The 27732-nt window shown below is 49.0% G+C and overlaps 1 protein-coding gene across 1 annotated transcript in view; it reads left to right on the forward strand.

Annotated features, from left to right (window-relative positions):
- Positions 1–27732, forward strand: part of RIPK3 (receptor interacting serine/threonine kinase 3) — a 94192-nt gene that overhangs the window by 9917 nt on the left and 56543 nt on the right. Inside the window, exons 4-6 of the mRNA XM_075319691.1 lie at positions 4863–5011; positions 13814–13863; positions 24353–24511. Coding sequence (XP_075175806.1) covers positions 4863–5011; positions 13814–13863; positions 24353–24511 — 358 coding nt within the window. The remainder of the gene's footprint in view (positions 1–4862; positions 5012–13813; positions 13864–24352; positions 24512–27732) is intronic.

Consider the following 27732-nt stretch of genomic DNA (forward strand, 5'->3'; position numbering starts at 1 on the left):
ATATAGATCACAGGAGGGGCTGGGGGCTACAGTATATACATCACAGAAGGGGCTGGGGGCTACAGTATATACATATATACATCACAGGATGGCCTGGGGGCTACACTATATAGATTGCAGGAGGGGCTGGGGCTACAGTATATCACAGGAGGGGCTAGGGCTACAGTATACACATCACAGGAGGGGCTGGGGCTACAGTATGTACATCACAGGAGGGGCGGGTGGTTACAGTATATACATCACAGGAGGGGCTGGAAACTACAGTATATACAGTTAGGTCCAGAAATATTTGGACAGTGACACAATTTTCGCGAGTTGGGCTCTGCATGCCACCACATTGGATTTGAAATGAAACTTCTACAACAGAATTCAAGTGCAGATTGTAACATTTAATTTGAAGGTTTGAACAAAAATATCTGATAGAAATTGTAGGAATTGTACACATTTCTTTACAAACACTCCACATTTTAGGAGGTCAAAAGTAATTGGACAAATAAACCAAACCCAAACAAAATATTTTTATTTTCAATATTTTGTTGCAAATCCTTTGGAGGCAATCATTGCCTTAAGTCTGGAACCCATGGACATCACCAAGCGCTGGGTTTCCTCCTTCTTAATGCTTTGCCAGGCCTTTACAGCCGCAGCCTTCAGGTCTTGCTTGTTTGTGGGTCTTTCCGTCTTAAGTCTGGATTTGAGCAAGTGAAATGCATGCTCAATTGGGTTAAGATCTGGTGATTGACTTGGCCATTGCAGAATGTTCCACTTTTTTGCACTCATGAACTCCTGGGTAGCTTTGGCTGTATGCTTGGGGTCATTGTCCATCTGTACTATGAAGCGCCGTCCGATCAACTTTGCGGCATTTGGCTGAATCTGGGCTGAAAGTATATCCCGGTACACTTCAGAATTCATCCGGCTACTCTTGTCTGCTGTTATGTCATCAATAAACACAAGTGACCCAGTGCCATTGAAAGCCATGCATGCCCATGCCATCACGTTGCCTCCACCATGTTTTACAGAGGATGTGGTGTGCCTTGGATCATGTGCCGTTCCCTTTCTTCTCCAAACTTTTTTCTTCCCATCATTCTGGTACAGGTTGATCTTTGTCTCATCTGTCCATAGAATACTTTTCCAGAACTGAGCTGGCTTCATGAGGTGTTTTTCAGCAAATTTAACTCTGGCCTGTCTATTTTTGGAATTGATGAATGGTTTGCATCTAGATGTGAACCCTTTGTATTTACTTTCATGGAGTCTTCTCTTTACTTTTGACTTAGAGACAGATACACCTACTTCACTGAGAGTGTTCTGGACTTCAGTTGATGTTGTGAACGGGTTCTTCTTCACCAAAGAAAGTATGCGGCGATCATCCACCACTGTTGTCATCCGTGGACGCCCAGGCCTTTTTGAGTTCCCAAGCTCACCAGTCAATTCCTTTTTTCTCAGAATGTACCCGACTGTTGATTTTGCTACTCTAAGCATGTCTGCTATCTCTCTGATGGATTTTTTCTTTTTTTTCAGCCTCAGGATGTTCTGCTTCACCTCAATTGAGAGTTCCTTAGACCGCATGTTGTCTGGTCACAGCAACAGCTTCCAAATGCAAAACCCCACACCTGTAATCAACCCCAGACCTTTTAACTACTTCATTGATTACAGGTTAACGAGGGAGACGCCTTCAGAGTTAATTGCAGCCCTTAGAGTCCCTTGTCCAATTACTTTTGGTCCCTTGAAAAAGAGGAGGCTATGCATTACAGAGCTATGATTCCTAAACCCTTTCTCCGATTTGGATGTGAAAACTCTCATATTGCAGCTGGGAGTGTGCACTTTCAGCCCATATTATATATATAATTGTAATTCTGAACATGTTTTTGTAAACAGCTAAAATAACAAAACTTGTGTCACTGTCCAAATATTTCTGGACCTAACTGTACATCACAGGAGGGGCTGGGGGCTACAATACATACACCCTAGGATGGCCTGGGGGCTACAGTATATAGATCACAGGAGGGGCTGAGGCTACAGTATATATGTAGCGCCCCATGGGGTAGTTGCATTTAACCTACTCATCGCCGGGCCGCCGACTGTCGTCACGGGCGACCTAGCCCAGCTCCGTTGCACCGAGGTGTACAGAAAATGGCTGGGGAGAGATGTTGGTGGGTAGTAGTGAGGTGTTTGTCATGATGCCACCTGTGGTATGCGGCCAGGGAATGGACTGCCGCTGCTGTCGCTGTCCCCCGGGGCAGATGGTAGTAGCAGCTATGGGTGGTATCCCTCCCCACAGATGGAGCGGGCCCCTGGGAGGATGATGAGGGGAGTAGTAATGGCGGCTCGGAGCAGCAGTACCGGTAATAAAGAGTCAGAGTCTATGGCTGCAGTTCCAGGTTGTTTACTTTTGTACGATGCCGCTCACCCAGGTAATACCGGTCACTTCCTATGATGGGCTCCATCGAACCGGAATCCCTTTAGAGACCAGTCCGGTTTGGTGTTCGGTGGGTTCCCTCCTTGTAACGCCTGTCTGTGGATCCCCTGGCTTGAAGCTATGAGGGGACCCTGGGTTTCACAAGATGTACTCTTGTCCCTATATGCAGGTGCCGCGGTTCCGATGTGGGGTCCAGCTTGATGCGAGGTCCCGTATCCTATATGGCACTGTGCTGTCGGGTGCTGTGTGGTCAGGGAAGCTTGAAACTTTCCCTGTGCAAGCAGATTCTGGAAAACCAACGTGAAGTATGATCTTCCCTAGGGTCCTGCCATCCTGTGTGGCGTTGGTTCTGTGGGGAGTCGAGATCCCTCTCCCTGCGGCAACCATTGTGAACTTCTTCTCCTTCCCACCGGATCACCTGTAGATGCGACCGCTCCTCTGCTCTCCTGGTGTAGAACTCTCTAACTGTTGTGTTGGCTCCTGACTCCCCCTGCTGGCTGCACCTCACCCTTCCCAGATCCTAAGCTAGTGGAACTGGGGACCCTGTTGAGGGCATCCTGTAAATGCCTCTCTGTCGGCAACCCCTTTATTACCCTACCCAAGCCCAGTCCCCAGTGGGAACAGGGCAACCTGGTGTGTATTTGAGTGTGTAATATGGTGAAACCGGGACTGATCTCCTCAGGAGCCAGGTTTAGTATTACACCCAATGTTGGGTTCAATACTCTGTGGCGATTGAAGCCCCAGGGGCGCCACATATACAGCACAGGAGGGGCTGGGGCTACAGTATGTACATCACAGGGGACTGGGGGCTACAGTGCATACATCACAAGGAGGGGCTGGGGTTATAGTATATACATGACAGGAGAGGCTTGGGGCATAGACAGTACTTGAGGGGGCATACATATTACTGAGGGGCATACATTTCACTGAAGGGCATACACATTACTAAGGGGTATACTGTACATATGACTGGGCGATATATGCTTTACTATGGGAAAACAAATTACTAGGTGGCCATACAAATTACTAAGTGGGCATAAAAATTACTGGGGGGGCATAAAGCTCTGGTGTTGGGGCTCATACAGCTCTGGGGGCACATACAGCTCTGGTGGGGGCCCCATACAGCTCTGGTGGCGGGGGTGCCCATTCAGCTCTGGTGAGGGGGACTGGGGGCATACAGATCTGGTGGTGGGGCTGGGGGCATACAGTTCTGGTGAGGGGTGCTAGGGACATACATCTCTTGTGAGGGGGGCTGGGTGCATACAGCTCTGGTGAGAGGGGGACTGGGGACATACAGCTCTGGTGAGAGGGGGGCTGGGGACATACAGCTCTGGTGAGAGGGGGGCTGGGGACATACAGCTCTGGTGAGAGGGGGGCTGGGGACATACAGCTCTGGTGAGAGGGGGGCTGGGGACATACAGCTCTGGTGAGAGGGGGGTTGGAGGTATAAAACTCTGGTGAGGGGGGACTGGGGGTATACACTCTGGTGAGGGGGGACTGGGGCATACAACTCTAGTGAGGGGGGGCTCTGCGGGTATACAGCTCTCGTGGGGCCTGGCACATACTGCTCTGCTCTGGTGGGCCAAAACAGCTCTGGGTAGGTGGTGGGAAGCGGGGAGCCACATATAGTACTGCACCCAGTGACATTCCTTGGTGCTGCGGCTCCTCTGCCACCAGTCTCTTCATCTGTGAGACTGGAGCAGAGCATGTCGTGTGGTAGCTCCGCACCACAGATGAACTTCCGTATGCAAGAAGCCCAGCGGTGAACAGTGCACGCTGGTCTCCAGGTGCCGTGTGTAAAGCGCCGGTAGCCTGGAAAGTGCGGCTGCCGCCGACCCATACCTTAGCAGCAGTAGAGAGTCAGAGCAGTTTAAAGTAGTGCGCTCGACTATGCTCACGTGGATAGGAGGGAGAGACAGGGAGATGAGGAGAGAGTGAGTGGGTGGAGCAGCGGGACACATGGCTCACAGCCATGACACCGGGACACAGGCTCAAAAAAAGGGACAGTACTGCTGTATCTGGGATGGTTGGGAGCTATGCTAAAGTGAATTCAGCCTTGTGAATCCTCACATTGCATGCAGCCTCTCTCAATACACTTGCATTGTGCGAGGCTGCGTCCATCTAGTCAGATTCTGGCCGAGAGTATGTATATTGCATACTTACGGCAATGAGCCTGCCATTCCTGGCTCTGACACCAGAGTAAAGAGCACAATGTGTGTGATGTAAGAACTCACAAGTCTGCAGTCACATAGAGGGACATAGATTGCAGACTTGTCGATTTAGACCGTACAACTCCTCCTCCTTTAATGAACATGTCTGAATATATGAAAAAATATTTGAAGACAGTTGATTATTAGTATTTAAAAAAAACTGAACAAACAATAGATCATCCTTCCTTTGTTTAATGTCATTGTTAAGTTTTACAGTATATTTTGAACTACCATTTCAGATCACAGACTTTGGTTTGTCCAAGTTTAAAAGTAGCTCCTCAACCCAAGGAACTGAAGACTGTGAAGGGGTTGGGGGTACTCTGGAGTACATGCCACCTGAAGCTTTTCAAGAAGGGTACCAGCCAAGCACCTCAACAGATGTTTACAGGTAATTACCAACTTTAACTGAATTTTAGATAACATTTTTTAACATGTGCTATTTTATTTGAAAACAGATTGGTCCAGATCTAGAGATTGATTGCTCAAAAATGCCCAAAGTTGTGTGCAGCTCAGAAGATAAGTAGCCCCATAGCTCATCAATAAATCAGAGTATGCAATATCCTATCACAAACATTTGCCTTGAGAAGTGCACAGCTAAAGAAGCAGGACACAGATCAGAGTACAGATAAAATAGGAAGACTATTCTTTCTATAAGGGCTCTTGTCCACTTGCAATTTTCCTGTGCGAGTCCGATCCAATAAAAAAATCGGATTGCACTCGCACCAGTGTTAAGCAATGAGGACATGCCCTCTTGCTTAATTTGTAACGGCATGACTCGTGCTCTCGGTGAAATCGCAGCATGCTGCGTTTTGCACTGAGTCTCAGCTCTCGCACCCCCATGCAAGCCTATGGGAGCGAGAAAAAAAACGCAATACGGATAGCATACGCATGTCATACGGATGGCATACGTATGTCACACGGATCCTTGGGGAGAAAAATCTACAAACTCGCAGGGCACTCGCATAGCACTCGCATGTCATACGGATGCTAGGTCAGAACAAAAACGCAGACCATATGTACCGCCCCGCGGCCTCGTCTGCGGCCGCCGAGCCGCTCGGGTCCATGCTCGCGTACTGCAGGCGGTGTCTCGAGCCTCTCACGGACCTGGGGGTCACGCCACACTGAAAGGGGTAGTGGCGATGCACGCAGGGATTCGGGTGATTGGTTGGTGGAATTGGTAAAGTTCTTGACGCCACCCACGGGTTGTGGTGATTGTATGGTGGGCACCACCGCTGCCGTTGACTAGGCCTCCTGGGGACGGTGTTATGCAGCTCGGTGTTAACCCCACCATGGGCAGGGGGCGATGGTCCCGGGGGCCCGCAAGAAGGTGAGGGCCGGGATGCAGGGCGCAGTGTTGCGGTGTAGCGCGGTGCAGTGCCTGACGGCACTGGTGTACTCACTCTGACACAAGATAACGGAGTCTCTGGTAAACCAAACGGTAGAATGGACAGGGCCCACAGCCGGCTGCGGTGTTCTCCCTCGAGGGGTTTGTGGCGGCTGTCGTTCCGTTTGCACCGATGTTGTGTTGTGAGTGACCCCTGTGCCTGGACACTAGTAGTCTGCTCCCTGGCGTGTAAATGTCGTAGGAGCCCGGTTGCCCGCAGGCGCTGGCCCCTTGGATCTCTTGCCTTTGGCGGTGGCACTTATCCGGAATGGTTGGGCTGTTGCCTTCAATCGGGACTTGGGTGAGAATGAACCCCTGAGGTCCAGACCACAATCAGTAAATTTGACTATAAGGGCGGCTTCTAGCCTATTCGGGGTCTGAGTACCCTGCCTGGTGCTTGGCTTCCAATCGGCTCCCCGGTTCGGTACCGGCGGTCCACCGCCCGACCCCAGTCCTACGGTTCCACTGACCATACACCAACTCCTGCAGACGGCCACCACCGTCTGCCGCCCTTGCTGGAGGTGCCTGGGCTCCGACCCAGACACCTAGACAGTTCGTGGCAGGCCTGGTCTCAGGTCTGCCCTTGACTTTCCCTCCTCACTCCTTCACTGTATGAACTCCACTCTACTCAACTGCACTGTCCGACTGTGTTGTGTTTTCCCGCCTCCAGGCCTGTGAACTCCTCGGTGGGCGGAGTCAACCGCCTGGCTCTGCCCCACCTGGTGTTGACATGAGACCCTGGAAGGTGGCAACAAGGATTTTTGTGTGACTGGTGTCACTTATCCGGGGAAGGGGTGTGTGTGGTGTTGTGTCTGTGACTACCTGCCTAGTCCAGGGCGTCACACATACACATGACACTCGTCCCCGTTTTCAGGACAAGTATCGCTGTGCTTATTTAATCGCAAGTGGACAAGAGCCCCGACATCCAGAGTCCAATCTGTGTGCATGCTCAGGTAGGTGCTGTGTGCTCCTGGCTCTCTAGGCCCTTGTGAACATGTTGAGTATTTCTTGAGTTTTTAACCTCAGTAATAGTAAGCCAAAACCAGGAGTGGGTGAAAAGTGGTGCCCGTGTTTGTATTATACTTTTCCTCTAATTATTCCTCTCCTGGTTTTGTCTTACAAATACTGAGGTAAAAAAAACCTCACCAAATACTTAATGTGTACATGGCCTAAGATAAACACTTGTCAGGACGTTTTTCAGCGGTCGGGTTGGTCAAAGGACCCAGTGCTACATCTATCTGCATGAAATTAAAAGAACAACTAATTACTTACAATGTTAAATTACTGATTAGTTACTCTTTAATATTTTTTAGCACAAAAAAGTAATTCTGCAATTGTTTGTTTTTATCAACATTGTGTTTAGTACTATGTGTTAAATCTATTGCCAGGTTGTTGTGGAGATGACACAGTATATATTTATCTTTTCGATGTTTATGTAATATTTTTTAATCCAATAGGAGACCTTTAATATGTTCATTAATATGCACAGATAATAGTTATTTCATTTTTATAGCTCAGGCCTGAGGGCCTTATTTACATTTTTACTATATTGAATTTCCAAAACATGCCTGTTAGGTTCTGTAGGATGACCAAGCAAAAAAAGGAGATGGCAAAAAGAGGTATTTAATTGGGTAGTTTAGTTAGAAAAAATAATAATACATAACTATTTTTTTTTAATTTATACAAAATAGATATAATAGGGCTCTGTCAGCGCTTGCCTGGCAGCTCCAAAAATGCCACAAACAGGCATAGATCAAGCCACTCTGTTTACCAGACACCAAGGGTTGCTCTGGCTTTCACCATTGGACTCCTGTACTGGGATTTGGACTTCCATTCGGACCTCTAAGATTGGGCCCATGGAGTTGGCTTCTGGACGATGAAACAGGCTGGTGGTACAGGACAGCGGTCAAGGTACAAAAGCGTAAAACAGGAGAATCTTCCTAAACAGGCCGAGGTCAAAACCAGGAGAGCATTTAAAAAACAAACGCAGAAAGAAGGAAAATAGTCGGGAAACAGGCCAGAAATGTCATAAGCTAACTAGAGCTGGACCAAAAATACGAACTAGGACTAGTAAAACTATATCTGGTAGTATTATAAGCTAGGAGTATTAGTAGGGCATGGCCTATTCAATTGGTCAAGCTAGGGAGCTGATTACTTCAGAGGGACATCACACACAACCATACTGCCAGACCAGACAGCTCTACAGATTCCAGTCTCCCTAGTCTCACTAGCTGAACGTAGTCTGTACCGCCCAGATTACTAGTCATGATTTCGACCCCAACACCATCATTAGTGCCGCTAGCAGAATGAATACAACAGCTTCTGGTGATGGGAGCAGATATGGCAGGAGCAGGTTACGGAGATGAAACATTAGCCTACAGCTCAGCATATTTCAGTACCTATGCCAGCGCCCTTCTCTGTCTGTCAGGGTGCGTGCCCATGATCAGTCTTTGCAGCGTTTTGGATGTGGCGTGTTTTCACTGTGTCCAAAACGCTGCGTTGTACAGTACAAGCATAGTGGACGGGATTTCTAGAAATCCCAAGCCCACTGTGCTTGTTTTTTCCACAGCAAACACGGACTTGCGGTGCCGTTTTCCAAGCCACATTATGTCAATTGTTTGCTGCGGATTCGCATGCATCTTCCGTTTGGTTAGTACACAAGCGAGAGACCGCAGCACACTGAACCCTGATCGTGGGTACAAGCAGCTCCGGTCTCCTGTGTTCCCCTGCGGAGGAGACTCGCGGCCCCTCAGGTCAGGACTCCCTACATCCAGGACGCAGCGAGTCCTGATCGTGGACACTTACCCTTAGGCTATGTTCACAATGAGGTTTTTGTAAGTTGTTGAAGTTACGAAATTTCTGCATCAATCCAGCACTTATTATTTAAATTTGGTTACTTGCATTTTATGTGCATTTTTTTAACACGCTTTTTTATCGCAGTTTTGACTTTGCATTTTTTTGCCTCTTTTTGATGTATTATGCTTTAAATAAAGCTGCTTTGTTTTTGACACTTCCTGATATTTGGCTTTGACAAAACGTTCTTGCTATACTTATCGCAGGTGCGATGTCGGTGGGGTCAAATCGAAAGTGACGCACATCCGGCATCACTTGCGATGTCGTAGTGTGTAAATCCAGGATGATACGATGAACGAGCGCAAAAGCGTCGCTATCGTATCATCGGTGCAGGCTCCGACATTTTCATAATGCCGGTGCCGCGACAGGTACGATGTAGTTCCTCGTTCCTGCGGCAGCACACATCGCTGTGTGTGAAGCCGCAGGAGCGAGGAACATCTCCTACCTGCCTCCGGCGGCTATACGGAAGGAAGGAGGTGGGCGGGATGTTTACATCCTGCTCATCTCCGCCCCTCCGTCGCCATTGGCCGCCTGCCGTGTGACGTCGCTGTGACGCCGCACGACCCGCCCCCTTAGGAAGTAGGCGGGTCGTCGGCCAGAGCAACGGTCGCAGGGCAGGTGAGTGCATGTGAAGCTGGCGTAGCGATAATTATCGCTACGCCAGCTATCACAAGATATCGTACCTGTGACAGGGGCGGGGACTATCGCGTGCGACATCGCAGCATCGGCTTGCGATGTCGCAACGTGCATAGCCCGCCTTACAGTAGGTGCGGATTGCATGTGTTTTTCGTGCATTTCCGCAGCGGAAACACACTAAAAATGCATGAGCGTTTTTTTATCTGCAGACTTTCTGCACCTAAGGCCTCCACCACATGCGGAGTATTTGGCGAGTTTTTTTTACCTTATTTGTAGCAAAAATCAGGAGTGAAAAAGTCAGAGGAAAAGTATAATAGAAACACAGGCACCAATGCTGTATTTCTTACCCACTTCTGGTTTTGGCTTATAAATACTGAGGTATAATTGAAGTGTTTTACTAGGGGCTTGTTCACACCACCGTATAACTGACACGAGTGCTATCCAATGTTTTATCGCATAGCACTCCGACCAACATATTATATTATTATCAGTGGGGGGGGTTTCATGCTGATCCGGCATGAGAACAAAAAATACAGTATGCTGTGAGTGGTAGTGCAAGTCAAATGGGTCAAGTCTATGGGTGCATGGAAATCATTGGAGTGCAGTCCAATTTCTGCTGACTCACAGAATGGAGAACATGAAGATATTTTGTTCTCCGTCTTCTCCTCACCTGTGCTACAGTTCTCTCTTCTGAGAGACTCAGATTACACTATGTTGACACTCAGATCAGAGTTTGATCGAAGTGCCATTAATATAATCGGTCCAATTCTCTCACAGAGAGAATGTATGCTTGTGTGACCGTGGCCTAAGGGCTCATGCGCACATAACTGCATAATCTTCTGCAGCGATTTGACAGCACATGTGCACGTCAAATCGCTGCAGAAACACTGCATAATGAATGCATTTTTCTGTTATAAAAAAGCAGATTTCATGCACTCTGGCTGCTGCCCCCACCATAGACAGAGTGGGAGTGTGGTGCCCTGGACAAGCCAGGACGTCACAGGTACTGCAACAACACACCCCGGTTAGGCACATCAGTCACACACAAATCCTTGTTGCCTCCCTCCAGGGGCTGATGTCCACACCAGGTGGGGTGGAGCTAGGCGGTTGGCCCCAGCCACTGAGGAGTTCACAGTCCTGGAGGCGGGAAAAGGAAGCAGAGTAGTTTTGGAGTAGGAAGAGAGAGGAGTAAAGTAGCAGTGGAGGAGCAGACTGACCGTGTCCGGGTACGTGGCCCGGACACCTACAGCAAGGTTGGCAGACGGTGGTGACCGTCTGCAGGAGGGGCCGATCGACGCGGAACCGTAGGACCGGGAAGGGCGGTGGCTCGCCGGTACCGAACCGGGGAGCAAAGAGAAGCCAGCACCATTCGGCAGGGCCTACGGACCCTGACCAGGCTTGGAGTCACCGTAAAACCGGTAAAATCCATTAGCGACGGGAACCTCCGGGGTTTCCCAGCAGCAAAGACCCGATTGAAGGCAACCGCTCAACCGTGAAGGGAAATACAGTCACCGCCAAGGCTACAGTTCCCAGGGCCAGAGCCTGCAGGCAAAAGGGGCTCCCTCGGCATCTATCCACGCTGGGGAGCGGGTTACTGGTGGGAAGCCATCGGGGCTGAAAACACACTACAGATGCAGGGAAAGGCAGTCACCGCCAACCTACCGGGAGTGACCACCGCAGCCGTCTGTGGAACCCGTCCATCCAGCCGTTTGTTTTACTAGAGACTCCGTGTACGTTACTGGCTGAGTGAGTACCACAGTGCCGTCTGGCACCGCGCTACCCCCACGACCCTGCACCTCACCAAACCCTGCCATCCACTCTCCAGTCACCCCAACCGGGCCCCAGAACCACCCAAACCCCCTACCCACGGAGGGGAGAGAAACATCTCGGCTACTCCCCGTCATCGCTCCCGGGATCCCCGTCCAGAGCAGTGGTGGTGTCCCAACCTCACCACAAACCGTGGGTGGCGTCACGAATCGACTTCCCCAATCCCAAAAACTACCCCCTTTCACTCACGGGCGAGGAGTGCCGCTCGAGCCCCCGGATCCGGCCCACCGCTCGAGCCACCGAACAGCGAGCAGCAGGCTGCAGCAGCGCTGGACCCGAGCGCCAGTGAGAGTGCCCCCTCCCCGCCCACGACAGGAGCTGCATCCAGAACGCACAAATAATTGACATGCTGCTTTTAGGAACGCAGGGATTTGGGTCAAAATTTTAGCACCCAAATCGCTGCGTTCTTAAAAGCATTGTGCGCATGTCTCATGCACAATCTTCATAGATTGTGCAGGGGACGCAGGACGCATGCATTTACGCTGCAGTGCAATACGCAGCATACATGCATGCTATTAGGCGACGTGCGCATAAGCCCTAAGGCTGGTTTCACACGTCCAACATTCATGGTCTGAGTATTGACCTCCAAATCTTGGCCAGGATTCTAGACAAGAACTCAACAGTTTCATAAGTACACGAGGCTGTTGAATTCAAGACAGAAGATCCTTGGTTAGTCCAGACATCGCAGGACAATAAATATCGGACGTGTTAAACCAGCTTAAGGTGTGTAACTTACTTTTTTTGACTCTTTGATATATTTTGTTTCATCTGAGCAATCCACTTCAAATGCGGGCGTCACATGGTACGATATATCTGGCAATATGTCGTTGGGGTCACGTTGTTAGTGACGCACATCCGGCATCGTCAGAGATATCGTACCGTTTGACACCTATGAACGAGAAGAAATACTCACCTTTTCGTTCATCGTTGACACGTCGTTCATTTTCATAATCTCGTTCCTCCTTCTGTGCTCCGGTTGTTCGTCGCTCCCGTGTCAGCACACATCGTTCCGTGTGACACGCCGGGAGCGATGAACACAGCTTACCTGCGTCCCGCCAGCAATGCGGAAGGAAGGTGGTGGGCGGGATGTTTACGTCCCGCTCATCTCCGCCCCTCCACTTCTATTGGCCGGCTGCCGTGTGACGTCGCTGTGACTCCGAACATCCCTCCCCCTTCAGGAAGAGGATGTTCGCCGCCCACAGCGACGTCGCCCGGGAGGTAAGTGCGTGTGACGGGGGGGTTAACGACTTTGTGTGCCATGGGCAACTAATTGCCCGTGACGCACAAACGACGGGGGCGGGTGCAATCGCTTATGCGATCACACGATTTATCGTCCCATGTGCTGCCCGCATAAGGCTATGTGTGCACTTTGCGTCGAGGTAGTTGCAGTTCTAAACGCATCCTCTGGCAGAAATTTTCTTTGTCAGATTTGGTTTTGACCACATAAACGCTATAAATACGCTTGCGTTTTTACCTTGTTTAGCCGTGTTTTTACCGCGATTTACATGCTTTTTCATTGCTTAAAGTCAGATGCGTTTTGAATACAAATACACTACTAAATAAAGTTCAAACATTCAAACATTATGAAAAAAACGGAAAAAAATGATAACAAATATGATTAAAATCATACACAAAATTACTAATTTTATTAAAATTATAACTATTTTTAAATATGTATGCATAAAATAACATTAAATTATTGATTTTCATTATTTTAAATGTCGGACTGTGTGTGTGTGTGTGTGTGTGTGTGTATAAAAGGGACATATTATTCCCATATTATAAAGTCAAAAAATCATGTTTTCTGCATCAAAAAAGCATGTAAAACGCTGGGATTTTTATTGTGTTTGCATTTTGTCTTTTCCCATTGACTCCAATGTTAGCAAAACGCTGCCCAAATGGCAAAACCAATTGACATGTTGCTTCTTTAAACGCTAAATTGTTGCCAAATTTTCTGCAACTTAAATGCTGCGTTTTTAACTGCATTGTGCGCACAAGAAATCCCAATTTCCCATAGACTTTGCTTGAAAATCAAAACGTGTGCATTTTGGCATTAAAATGCTGCAGTTCAAAACGCTGCGGAAACGCAGGTAAAAACGCAAAGTGCGCACATGGCCTAAATTGAAAAAAATGAAAATCGGAGAACTCTTTCAAGGCATATTTCTATCTAAGAAGTCTTAACTTGGCAAGAGTGAAAAAAAAATATTACTGTCTTGATTTCCACTTAATTATTGAAGTTTGCTATTTTTATAACACTTTTTTTACATGTCCATAATTGAGATATGAACTTTCTTTATGAAATATCTGTATGGATGGAGCAGAATAATGTGTGTTTTATGGGAATTTGATTGACAGTGAAATGTCATTTGATTACCGATTACTCTGCTTGTTCCATTCTAGTTATATTACAAAGCTGACAAGTGAGCCTATTGTGCCTAAAGATGCAAATGTTCATATAATAATACTAATGATGATATTTCTCTCTTTTAGTTTCGCCATCCTATCTGCAGTGGTGCTTCGAGGACAAAGTCCTTACCCTGGTAAGAATGCAAATTGTGAAGGGGTCTTTAAAGACTTACCGAACCCCAAAAAAAGTAAAGTACTGTACATCGTAACTAAATGTAGGAAGGCAGCATATGTTCTCCTGTAGGAAGTCAATTCAGCTGAGCAGCAAATGATTGATTTTCTTTAAGTGTAATTACTAAGAGAAAATGTGGAAAAATCCTTTGCCCTTAAAATCACAACATTCTCTCACTTATTGCCCAGTCCGGTAACTTGCGGAATCATTTACGTACATACAGTATATGTGAATTAGTTTTGATGACTCTTTATAAGTACACGTTAGGCTAGGGCAACATGTCAACTTTGGCCACAACACCTGTTGCACAACTATGTGAATCAAGTGACTGGGGTCTCATTGCAACCCCAAGGGTTGCAAAAAGCAAGCCACACAAATCCGACGAGGTTGGACTTCTTATGACTAGCTTGTCGCAGTTGGAAGACCCTTGGGGTCACCATCAACTCCATTCACTTGTATTGTGCTGTGAAAGAGCAGGGGTATCTATGAGTAGGTAGAGAAAGTTTAAATTGCAACGCATATGGCTTTATATTGTTATTTAGACACACTAACATGGACCCCTTATTGTGAAAAAAAAAAACAAACAAAAAACAATGTCGCAGTGTGGCGCCCCTGACCTGGTCAGGCACCACTGAGTACTGCTCCCATACTGGGGGCAGTACAATACAGGTAACCAGAAGGCTGACCGAGGTGTGACTACACAGGCGCATAGTAATTAGGTCTCACACATCTACCTTTAGGTGGACCCCTGGGGAATCCAGAAGGGGGCGTGGCCTCCATGTCCACTCAGGGGGATGTGATAGAGAGCCTGGTTGCTAGGTTGCATAGGCAGACAGAGTAGGAAGGAGTGAGCTGAGTCTGAAGTGGAGCTCAGGGAGAGCAGACGCAAAGAGGAGACCTGAGTTTGCCACTAGTCAGACAACGTACGCGCAACTGAATAGGATAACTGAAGTGAGCACTAATATATATATTCTGAGTGCAAGCCAAAAAAATACATACTATATAAGAATAAGGCTGCACATCAAACTTAGATAATGGTATAATGCCTCAAGCATATGGAAAAATATTGGAATATACAATGAAAAATGCTACTTGCTAATTTGAACATGTGAATAATGAATTGCATACCTGCCATGAATATTAGGAAAAAAGAGATATTTAGCAATCGCATTGATCAATGTAACTAAACGTACGCGCAGTGACTACCGACGGGGGAGATCGGTCACCTGGCAGTGCCACCCTAAATCCACCCAAGGCTAGAGAGAGCAAAAGGGTGGCAGAGTAAGGGGACTGCCAGGGAGGTACCAGGCCCGCAAGGGTAACAGGTCCCAGTGCAGAGATTCATCCAATTTTCTCCTGCCAAACCTGCCGGTGGGGGCACTTCAGACCCACACCATACCACCACAGATTCCGCAGCCACGTAGCAAAGAGAGGGCCCATAGTACACAGGAGGCAAGCAGCTGGAGTGACCTGGTCCAGGCTACAAGCAAATGGGCCAAAAGAAGGGGAGAGAGGCATCAGCAACTTCCCTGGGCGACCCCAGCAGGGCTTCAAGCAGGGGTCACCCCAAAACACACAGGGCTAGGAAGGCGAGTTAGTAGTCACCCTCATCAGGCAGCCGGAAGGATACCTGGTTCCAGCCTGGTTCATCCCAGCTACGCCCGGGTTACTCACCCTGCCATCAACCGTGAGTAAAAACCCTGAAAGACTGCCTGGACTGTGTTTGAGTCATTCTGCTCCTTGTGGTTACACAGAGCCCTGGGGCTTGCCTCACTCTCGGGAGGCCGCTACAACTGACTGCACCCACCATCAGCCCCAGGCACCCCTTAATCTGCAGTGGCGGTCACCCTGACCGCAATACCGAGAGTGGTGTCACGAAAATCCTAAAGAGAAGGTTCCCTACCTGTGACCAGACTGTTCCTCCACGTGGAGTCCCGGAAGGTAATGCACCGACACAACACCTGTGGTGCTTCACAGCAGCGCTACTTGTGGTTCAAGTGCATTATTGTCTGAACCAATATATCTTAAAGGCAAATTAGCACATGAAACATTTATGGCATGTCAAAAATATAGGCCATCATGTCTGATAGGTGCCCATTTCACTTCCAGCACTCGGAATAACCACATTCAACCTTCTTCCCTTTTCACCCACAATAAAAAAAATAGAAAGTGCATGTATGAGGCCCCATCCATTGTCATTAGTGTGGGTTGCAAAAAGTATTGTTATGCTGCTCCCATAAACTAAAGCGAAGATCGCTGCACTCATGTATGGCCATCTCATCTACTCTTTTCCTAGATCCTACACTGTTCTGCAAATATACTTCTGTGGCATCCCAGTGGTCCGGTTGCCACAGTAATGTTGCCCTCTGCAAAGGGGGTAATGTTATGCCTGGAAGCAAGAAGGGGTCCACCATGCTATGTAGCACCAGCTGTCAACACTTTCCTGACTCCAGACCAGAAGGGGGAGCTCAAGAACCCAGTTTAAGGGGAGCTTCCCTATACATTCTGACCTGGGGATGGGTCAGAAACAGGGAAGAGAAGCAGAGCAGAATCAAGCAGACTGTCTCTGGAGAAAGAGCCTGGGGAGCAGAGCAGGAACAGAGCTCGCCCCAGTGCAGAGCGCTAGGAACAGGACGCCGGAGTCCTTGGTTGTCTGGGTACTGAAGGCCCGGCAGCTGAATCTGGAGGGAGGAAACGGCATGTCTTCTGGCCACACAAAACGCCCAGGGCACAGCAGCATACTAGAGCCCGAAATCGCTACCAGAAGAGCGGCACCTGTAAAAGGCTCGCACCGCCTGACATACAGGTGAGAAAGAGTACCAACACCAGAAAGAAGGCCGCAGCATGGCTTTAAGCAGCAGGGACCTACACAGGACAGCGCAGAAGGAAGGCCTACGAACCCACCTGGCAAGGTGGATCCCCAATTGCTTCCAGGCTGCCCGGACCTCTGTTAACATCTGAATGAGTTTCCCTTGTCTGCACCATTCACTACCAAGTAAAAAGGTAAAGGAAACTACAGTCCCTGTGTTGTCCAATTATTGGCTGTGTCTTCGGTCCTGCACCCCAACGTTAACTCCTCTATCATAGACTATAACGGTTGTCCTGGGGCCATGCTCCACCTGTGGGGAGCTGTACCATCATTGTTGCATCACCATCTGCCTCAGCGGTCGCATCCAGCAGCGTCAGCCATACATTGCCGAATACCACACAGCATCATGACTTATCCCCTGTAAATATCCCTCATTTAAATGAGACTGACAGGGTCACGGAGTCGGGCCCTGCCGCTGTGTAGCCCCATTACCTTCAGGTCGCCTCAGGGTCTTCAGGGACTTCACGTGCTGGGATTCTTCTGACAACAGGCAGGTCAGGTTAACTTCAATGGGAATCATGACGCCATTCTCGGTAATTGCGGTCAGGGGGGTGACCGCCACTGCAGTTTAGGGAGCACCTGGGGCTGATGGTAGATGCAGTCAGTTGTTGTGGCCTCCCGAGAGTGAGGCTGGCCCCAGGGCCCAGTGTAAGTGTGTAGTACCACAGGTCGCAGAAGAACTCACACACAGGCAGCAATGTCTTTCAGGGTTTTTACTCATTTTTCTGGTGGTAACGTGAGACAACCCGGGTGATGCTATGATGAACTAGGTGGAACCAGGAATCCCTCCGGCTGATGTAGGGGTGACTGCTGACTCGCCTTCCTAGCCCTTCTTGTTTGGGGTAACTCCTTACTTGTAGTATTGCAGGGATCACCCAGGGAAGTCGCAACTGCCGTTCTCCCCTTTCTGGCCCGTTTGCTGGCAGCGTGGACCAAGGTTAAGATGGCTCCAGGCTCAATCCTCCTTATGGGCCCCCTCATTGCTGCTGATGCTGTGGACTCTGTGTGGTTCGGTGAGGTACATCCAGTACCCTCACCAGCAGGTTTAGCAGGCCGAGTAAATGGGTTCCTGCTCTAGGGACCTGTTTCCCCGTGCGGGCTTGGTCAAAAGGTAGTCCTCTTACTCAGCCACCTCTTCACTAGGTGGATTTCAGGTGGCACCACTGGGTAGCCTCTCTCCCCCCCGCCAGAAGCCACTACAGGTGCAGGGTCTGGCAGTGTCCTGCTCCTCTGCTCTACACAGACGCGGCTCCTCCACTCCTACTCCTCTGGCTGCCACTGCACAACTCTGTCTCCAGTTTCACTACCCACCACTAGCTGGGATGCGAGGGCCACACCCCCTCCCTGGGGTCCCCTCTAAGCTGTGTGTGTGTGTGTTCCTGGTTACCAAGTGTCTGTGTGTCCACACCTTAGTCAGCCTTTGGGATTACCTGTTTTGTACTCACTCAGCCTGAGTGCAGTACTCAGTGGTGCCTGACCAGGTCAGCGGCGCCACACCGCCGTGACTTCCCAATAGAACCCGGCCAGGTTACGAGTGCCCCACGGCCTTGGTGGCGTGTCACTTCCTTCCTTCACAGGTCCGTGTTTCAGGTACGTGTGGTATCAATTTTTTTCACAGATACCACACGTACCCATTATAACCTATGGGGCTGCTCACATGTCATACTTTTACTGGGTGTCCCTGCAAAACACTCAGAGATATGTCTATTTATTTCCAGCAGCAAAGATGGCAAGGGCCAATGCAACTTTATGGGTCCGTGAAAAACACATAGAGAACATGAATGCTAAGGGCCAATACAAGTCTATGGGTTCCGTGAAAAACCCATACACCACATGAATGACAAAGGCCAATACAAGTCTATGGATTCCATGAAAAACACGTACAGCACATAGATGACATCCGGGTGCTATACGTGTTTAACATTGCAAAGTATAAGGCCCTATGCGCATGCTGCGTTTTTTGACGCGGATTTGCCTCGGTTTTGCTGCATGAATTGCTGAAGAATATGTTCATAAAATTTCTGCAGTCCTTCCCCAGCAAAAATTATGGGAAAAAAATAGTGTGTGCACACTGTGTTTTTTTCCCCTACAGGATTTGCTGCAGAATTTCTGCAGCAAAAAGAATGTGCAAATTGCATGCAGTTTTTGGGTGCGGTTTGTTGCAGTTTTTTACTGCAGGTGCGGTAATCTTTCAGAGTGGACGGAATTTTATTAAGGAAATTTCCTATTGTAGTGTGCACAGGGCCTAAGGCTACATGCGCACACTGCATCTTTTTGTGTTCACAAACTGCAACCAAAACTACAGCCAAAATGCAGCGAAAAAAACTGCGCTTTGTCAGAGAGAGCCTGGAAATGTAAAAAAAAAATGCTTGTAATTGTAGGTGTGCTTTTGGTGCGTTTTTCACAACATGCTTTTTTGTGACAAATGTTGAATGTTGCATTTCTTTTGTCACAAACTTTTGATAAATAAAACAAAATGTGCGCACAGTAAATCTGACTTCTCATAGACTTTGCTGGGAAGTCAAATGTCAGAAAGTTCTGACAACAAATCGGCAGCCAAAAACGGCAGCCAAAAACGCAGCCAAAAACGCAGCGTGCGCATGTAGCCTAAGGCTATGACCGCACTTTGCGTCGTCCTACTTGCAGTTCAGAACGCACATTGTTGCCTTAATTGATTTAGCCAAAGTTGCCTTTTCCAGAAATTTAGTGCTAAAAACGCATGCTTATTTACCGCGTTTTAGATGCGTTTTCAGCGCTTTTTACATGCTTTCACCTGCGTTTTGACAGATGTGTTTTGAACAAGACACTACTAAATAAAGATTAAATAGTCAAAGGGAATGAAAAAATAGAAAAAAAAGCAAAACAATTTTTGAATTAAAAAAGAAAATAGTTATATTTCATGATAATATATGGGTTTTATTATATTTATTGCTAAAATAGCAATAAACTCATAATTTTCATTAATTTAATTGTCGGACTGTGTGTGTGTGTGTGTGTGTAAAGGGACATATTATTCCATTATTTTAATGTCTGAAAAGCATGCGTTTTTTAAGTAAAAAATGCAGTGTTTCTGCACCTAAAAAGCAGGTAAAACGCTGGAATTTTGATCTTTGTTGCTTTTTGCTACTTTTCATTGAGTTCAATGTTATCAAAACGCTGCAGAAATGGCAAAAACAATTGACATGCTGCTTCTTTGAACGCATGGTTTTTGCCACAAATTATGCATATTAAACACAGTGTTTTAAAACGCAAAGTGCGGTCAGGAAATCTACATTTTCCATAGACTATTATGGAAAAGCAAAACGCATGCCTTTTGGCATGAAAACGCTGCTGCTCGAAACGCTGCGGAAACGCAGGTAAAAATGCAAAGTGCGGTCATACCCTAAGAAAAACTTAGTCATTTCTGTAGTCATCCATGAAAATCAATAATGGTAGAAACACACACAATGATGACACACGGATGACACAGTTTCAAAACACTGATGACACCAGTACCATTTTTTCACATATGTGTTTTATATGGACATGTGAAGGAGGCCTACGCCAGAACATAGTGTTATATATTCATTTAATAGAGGATGAGAGACATTAGAGATTAGACACATTTCTGTCAGTAATATCTGCGGCACATCTACAGCTGCCTAGAGAATAAGGGCTCGTTCAAAGGTATTAAACGTCCATGTGCTCTCCGTATGCAAAACTGATAGTGTCGCGGGCGGAGGGGACGCTGCGCTCGCTAACGCTCGAGTCCAGCGCTGCTGCGGCTGCTGCTCGGCGGCTCAAGCGGTGGGCCGGATCCGGGGACTCGAACGGCGCTCCTCGCCCGTGATTGAAAAGGGTGGTTGGTTTGGGGGATTTAGTCCGTGACGCCACCCACAGGTCGTGGTGAAGATGGGCACCACCGCTGCTGGTGACGGGGATCCCGGGAGCGATGGTAGGGAGCAGCTGGGATGTTGTTTTCCCCCTCCGTGGATAGGGGTTGGTGGTCCCGGGGTCCGGTGGTGAGACGGGGAGGCAGGGTAGGTGAGGTGCAGGGACAGCGCGGCGCGGTGCCGGATGGCACAGGTGTACTCACTCAACAAGAGATGCACAAAGTCTCCGGTAAACCAAACGGCTGGATGGACGGGTCCCGCAGCCGGCTGCAGTGTCTCTCCCCGGACAGGTGATGGCGGCTGTCTTTCCCTGCACCTTTGTGTACTGTTTTGATTACGATGGGTCCCCAACGGTAGTCCGCTCCCCGGTGTATGGATGCCGGAGGAGCCCGTTTGCCCGCAGGCGCTGGCCCTTGGGTCTCTAGCCTTAGGCGGTAGCTGTACACCCTCACGGTGCGGACGGTTGCCTTCTAACGGGTCTTTGGCTGTTAGGAAACCCCTGGGGTTCCTGTCACACTCAGATTTGAGTGTTGACGGCGACTCCAAGCCTAGTCGGGGTTCGATGGCCCTGCCTGTGTGTGCTGGCTTCACTTCGCTCCCCGGTCGGTACCGGCGGGCCACCGCCCGACCCCGGTCCTACGGTTCCGCGTTGATTCACCACTCCTGCAGACGGCCACCACCGTCTGCCAACGCAAATGGGCGTGCACGTCACGGCGAGCTACGAACACCTCGGCCTCCAGGCCCGGCTCATAAATAAAGCCATACCCCCGGTGGGGATCAAATCTTCGGACCTGTCCTTCATACACCGGGCCCCGTACCCGGAATGTAGCATGGCGGAGCTTATCCTTCTCGCGGATGGTGCGAGCCACCACTTCGGCTCTGTGTCGCTCTCTCTCCGCAATTTCCCGGCCCAGCGGGGTCAGCTCCCTGTCCCAGTATGGGGCTTCTGCATGCCCCCGCGCATGGGTCGGGCCCTGCGGGACTTCCTTTACGCTGCCCACAACTGACACCCTTTTTGGAAGGTCCCGCGGTGACATGGCCTGGGGTGCTGCCTCACAGCGGCGACCCGGCACAGCCTCCGCCGTGGGAACAGGGGTCCTTACCGGCTGGGCCTCCGCCTCCTTCTGGACCGGACGGACTACCGGAGCCGGGACGGATTTAGATGCGGCCACTTCCAGTGCCGACGGCTCTTCCTCGCGGACGGGCACCTCCCGCTGGATCTTCCATGGCAGCGTGCCGGTCGGCTGCGGACATCACTTGCAGGCTGGTCCTCCAGGGCGGACGGCTGGAACTCCGCTACTGGTGGTGGGGGTAGCGGGCCTAGTGGCGGGACAGCAGCAACCAAAGCGGGTAGCGGGGGAGGCAGCAGGGTGAGCGGGCATGGACTGGGCCCCTCAGCCGCAGCGACCAGTCTGCCAACCTTGTTGTCAGTGCCTGGGCCACAAACCCAGACACTCTCTACTTTACTCTTCTCACTTCAACCTCCTCAACTCCTAAACTCAACTGTCACTTTTCCCGCCTCCAGGCCTGTGAACTCCTCGGTGGGGCCAACTGCTTGGCTCCGCCCCACCTGGTGTGGACATCAGACCCTGGAGGGAGGCAACAAGGATTTTGTGTTTGGCTAGTGTTACTGTCTACTGGGGGTGGGGGTGTGCGTGTGTTACCTGTGATGACCTGGCTAGCCCAGGGCGCCACATTCCCCCTTGGTGAAATGCAGACCGTCCGCGGGCTGCCCGTCAATCACCGGTTTTATTTTTCAAACTGTAAAATATAAATAACATGTAAACATATAAAACATAGGCATTTTTGTCAGGTCACATGATTGATACACATAAAAACATTTTTAATAATGATGGACGGATGTCTTCCGCTCTCCCACCCAAGCAACCTAGCCCTGATGCTGCCCCTAAGAAGTGGGCAGAACCCCTTGACCCCAGTCCAGGTTCAGGCTGCCCGAGCGGGAACGGGTACGGTAACTCGCACCCGACTGTCTCTTCAGGGGACCCAACGTCCAAGGGGGGGACCGCTGACCCCCGGAGGATGGCCACCGGTCCAGGTGGTGGCCGGGCCCCAGCCTGCTCTGCTGCAGGCCCTTCCTCCAACCGCTTGGCTCCGCCCCACCTGGTGTGAACATCAGACCCTGGAGGAAGGCAACAAGGATTTTGTGTTTGGCTAGTGTTACTGTCTAGTGGGGGTGGGGGTGTGCGTGTTACCTGTGATGACCTGGCTAGCCCAGGGCGCCACAATAGCATGTGGACAGCATAAGGACCACGGCAAGCAAACCTAGTAGTTCACATGAGCGTTTTTACACATAAACCATGTCCTGCATATAAAATATTGCCACCAGCACCACTTTGATCCATATTCTGGATTAGACTTGCCCACTATAGGTCAGTGGGAATACAAAAAACAGATAAGGCTACTTTCACACATCAGTTTTCTGCATTCAGGCACAATCCTTTTTTTTTCCAGATCCAACGGATCCGGCAAAAAATGTAAAAATCGTATCCACCGGATCTGTTTTTTAACGGATCCGTTATGCCGGATGCGTAAAAAACTGGATCCGGTGGATCCGTTTTGCATCCGTTTTTGCATCCGTTTTGTCAGGTTTTTTTGCTGGATCCGTTTTTTCAAAACATTTGAGCATGCGCAGTTTACAAAAACGGATTCGGCAGCCGCATCCTTTTTTTGCCGCATTACACCGGTTCCGGCATCCATAGGCTTCCATTGTAAAACATGCCGTATCGCGCCAGATCCGGCGCGATGCGTTTTTTTTGCCGGACAAAAAAAACGTTACAAGATACGTTGCCTCCGGCCGCCGCTTTAATTAATTTTGCCGCATCCGGAATAAAACGGATGCAACGCAAAGCCATCAGGCACAATCCGGTAACAATGCAAATCTATGGGGATAAAACGGATGCGGTACCGGATCCGTTTTACCCGTTTTTTTCCGGATTGTGCCTGATGGAAAAAACCTGATGTGTGAAAGTAGCCTTAGATGAGGGTTACCATGTGTATGTCTTGTGTTTTTCATTAATCTATTACATTTGCAAAGATAGGAAACTGTATGTCACCTTTATTATTTAATAATCTGTATATGGAAAAAACAGATGCCGTATGGATGGACAAAACAGACACATGGATGCCATATGGGCATAAAAAAGGGACGCATGGATGACATATGGTTGGCAATACAATCGGAAAATTCAAATTTTTTTCTAGACGTAAAACGCACAATGTTGTATACTCTTGTGTGAACCAGGTTTTAGATAAACATATAAAAAACATTCAGATTTTTCATGCAAGAAACCTAGACAAATTTCACTCGAATTGTCAACAAGGTCCCTTCCATGTGTCCGTTTTCCATGTCCATATTATAAGTCAACATTTTAAACTCGACATGATGTAAAAATTACATGTGATGTGCATGTTCCATGTGAGATCCTATTGTTTTATGCACTTACAGACTTGAACAGGTGAGTCCCATTCAAAATATGGAAGAGAATTGTGAAAAAAAAATTCACAGACACTTTAAAAAAACTGTCATCTGACCAGCCCCATTGAATAACATTGGTCAGTGTGGTACCTGTTTTTTACCTGGACAGCACACGTCCGTATAAAACGCTTCTGTGAACCCTAATTGTAAGTTTGATATTTTTAATAATCGATTTTCTTGAAAACTGATTATGTTTATATCTTTATTCTGTCAGTTGACAAATCTGCCCTGATACGTGAACTCGTTCCTCGTGGTCAACGTCCGTGTCTTAAGGTATTGGAAGAAGAGACTTCCGTGAAAGATCTAAGTGTGGCAATTGGGATTACTAAGCGCTGCTGGGATAATGACAAGCTGAACAGGCCTCCCTTCAGTGGTAAGTAACACCTGATAAACAATAAGTGGACTATGAACCATGGGTTGTGTCCTTACCCAGTATATGGTGAAATCAGCCTAAAACAAAACAGCGGATGTAGACATTCATTATACATGTATGTATTCTGCTGGAATCAGGGGCGGACATATTGGTGCATCCTGAGCCAGCCACACAGGGGCCCAAGTGATAAGAGGGTCCATTTCTATCCACAAAACAAGTGGAATTGTGAATTATGAGGAGTTATTGCACTCCAAGTGGCCCAAATACTGTTCATGCACAGGGCCTCTTCTGTCTGTGTACGCCAGTGGCTGTAACGTATGACGGAGGCCGCATTTTGATTTCCAAGTGGGTGAGATGGGATACAGATGGCCATGGGCCACAGGTGCAAACTCTGCCCTTTCAGCAGGACTCTGGGTGGAAGACAAAGCGAAGGAATGGAGGCACTTTCAGTCATCCAATCTAAAACCACCTCTACTTGTTCTGGCCTGACCATTTGTCCGGTGGTACTCGGACCTATGAAATTACATGAAACATCCTGTCGCCTGCTTGCACAAGAGGAAGGTGTTTCATTTGGGCGTGTACAGGCACAGATCAACACGTCCTCTCCCTGAAGCAGCTACACCACCAGCAGCACCACAGCCACATCTATGTTCCTCTATTTGATGCTCTCCTCATTATTTGCACAACAATAAGTGCACAGTAGAGAACAGAGATAGTGTCCAACATATTGTTAGAGCACTCTGTACCAAGCTCTGTTAAGGTACTGTGCATCAGGATCTGTTAGGGTACTGTGCATCAGGATCTGTTAGGGTACTGTGCATCAGGATCTGTTAGGGCACTCTGCACCAGGCTCTGTTAGGGCACTCTGCACCAGGCTCTGTTAGGGCACTCTGCACCAGGCTCTGTTAGGGCACTCTGCACCAGGCTCTGTTAGGGCACTCTGCACCAGGCTCTGTTAGTGTCGTGGGCGGAGGAGGGGACGCTGCGCTCACCCGCTGCTCGGGTCCGGCTACTGCTGCTGCTTCTGCTCGGTGGTGGCTCAAGCGGTGGGCCGGATCCCGGGGACTCGAGCGGTGTTCCTCGCCCGTGAGTGAAAGGGGGCGGTTTGGTGTGTGGTTTAGGGAATATTGTCCGTGACGCCACCCACGGTTGTGGTGAAGTTGTGACACCACCGCTGCTTTGGACGGGGATCTCGGGAGCGATGACAGGGAGCAGCTTGGATGTTGGTTCTCCCCTCCGTGGGTAGGGGGTTAGTTGTCCCGGGGCCCGGTGAGGGTTTGGGATGACAGGCGGGTTACGGGGCCTGGTGAGGTGCAGGGTCGCGGGGGCAGCGCTGTGCCACACGGCACGGTGGTACTCACTCAGCCTGTAATTTACATGGAGTCTCTGGTCAAACATACAGCTGGATGGATGGGTCCCACAGGCGGCTGCGGTGTTTTTCCCCTGACCCAGTTTAGTAGTGTAAGGGTATGTGCGCACTAGGCGTTTTTTTCACGCTGCGTTTTTATGTGCGTTTTTGTCTAAAAAACGCACCCGCGGCTAAAAAAAACGCGGCAAAAACGCATGCGTTTTTGCCGCGATTTGGTGCGTTTTTTGCTGCGTTTTTGCTCACTGCGTTTTTAATCAGTGCACAATGCCATTAAAGATTGTTGATGGAAAAAAAAAAAAAAAAAAGGTCTGATGTCATTTCCTTCTTCAAAATGTTCATTGTATGCAGGAGAGCAGACAGCTGCAGAACTAGTGTATGCAGGAGAGCAGACAGCAGCTGCAGAACTACAAGTCTCAGCATCCTCCATTCACTAGTGTATGGAGGAGAGCAGACAGCAGCTGCAGAACTACAAGTCTCAGCATCCTCCATTCACTAGTGTATGCAGGAGAGCAGACAGCAGCTGCAGAACTACAAGTCTCAGCATCCTCCATTCACTAGTGTATGCAGGAGAGCAGACAGCAGCTGCAGAACTACAAGTCTCAGCATCCTCCATTCACTAGTGTATGCAGGAGAGCAGACAGCAGCTGCAGAACTACAAGTCTCAGCATCCTACATTCACTAGTGTATGCAGGAGAGCAGACAGCAGCTGCAGAACTACAAGTCTCAGCATCCCCCATTCACTAGTGTATGCAGGAGAGCAGACAGCAGCTGCAGAACTACAAGTCTCAGCATCCTCCATCCAGGACTGTATGCAGTTTTTTGCCCAAAAAGAAAAAAAAAATGACGTGGGCTTCGCCATATTTTTGTATGCTAGCCGGGTACAGCAGGCAGGTACGGGCTGCCCCCAACCCCCAGCTGCCTATTTGTACCCGGCTGGGAACCAAAAATATAGAGAAGCCCTTTTTTTTTAATTATTTCATGAAATAATTAAAAAAAAAAATGACGTGGGCTTCGCCTAATTTTTGAGTCCAGCCGGGTACAACTAGGCAGCTGGGGATTGGAATCCACAGTGCAGGGTGCCCATGCTTTCTGGGCACCCCCACTGCGAATTGCAGTCCGCAGCCACCCCAGAAAATGGCGCTTTCATAGAAGCGCCATCTTCTGGCGCTGTATCCAACTCTTCCAGCTGCCCTGAAGCCGGGTGGCTAGCTAGGTAATAATGGGGTTAGGGCTAGCTGTATAGCTGGCCCTAAGCCCGAAATTCATGGTGTCACGCCAATATTAGACATGGCCACCATGAATTTCTAGTAATGATAAAAAAAAAAACACAACACAGAGAAAAATATTTTTATTAGAAATAAAACACAACACAATTAGTGACTCCATCTTTATTGAAATAAACCCCCCTCCGCAGTAATCCTGGGTCAGGGTCCCGCGCCGTCCAATCAGGATCCAATATCATCTGATCGGTTTGCTGGAAGGCAAAGCGATCAGATGATGTCTCAGGTTCAAGGGCCTGAATCACATCACACATCAGCTGATTGTATAAAAGCCGATTATACAATCAGCTGATGCATCAGTAGAAAAAAAAAATAATACTCACTTATGTGCTGTGGTGATTACCGGCAGCTCCTGGAGCGATCGATTGGACAGGAGTCTGATCCTATACGATCGCTGCCGGAGCTGCCGGTAATCAGCTGATGAAGTCCCCTGACGGCAGGATCAGCTGATAGCCGGCCGGGCGCGAAAAAGCCGGCGACACCGCGATCAGCTGATGCGTCAGGTGACTGCATCAGGTGATCCACCGCCAGGTCCTGCAAGCAAGGTCCTGCCCCGGGGAGACTGCACACAG

This window comes from Anomaloglossus baeobatrachus, chromosome 1 (genome assembly GCF_048569485.1).
Source record: "Anomaloglossus baeobatrachus isolate aAnoBae1 chromosome 1, aAnoBae1.hap1, whole genome shotgun sequence".
NCBI classification, from domain to species: Eukaryota; Metazoa; Chordata; class Amphibia; order Anura; family Aromobatidae; genus Anomaloglossus; species Anomaloglossus baeobatrachus.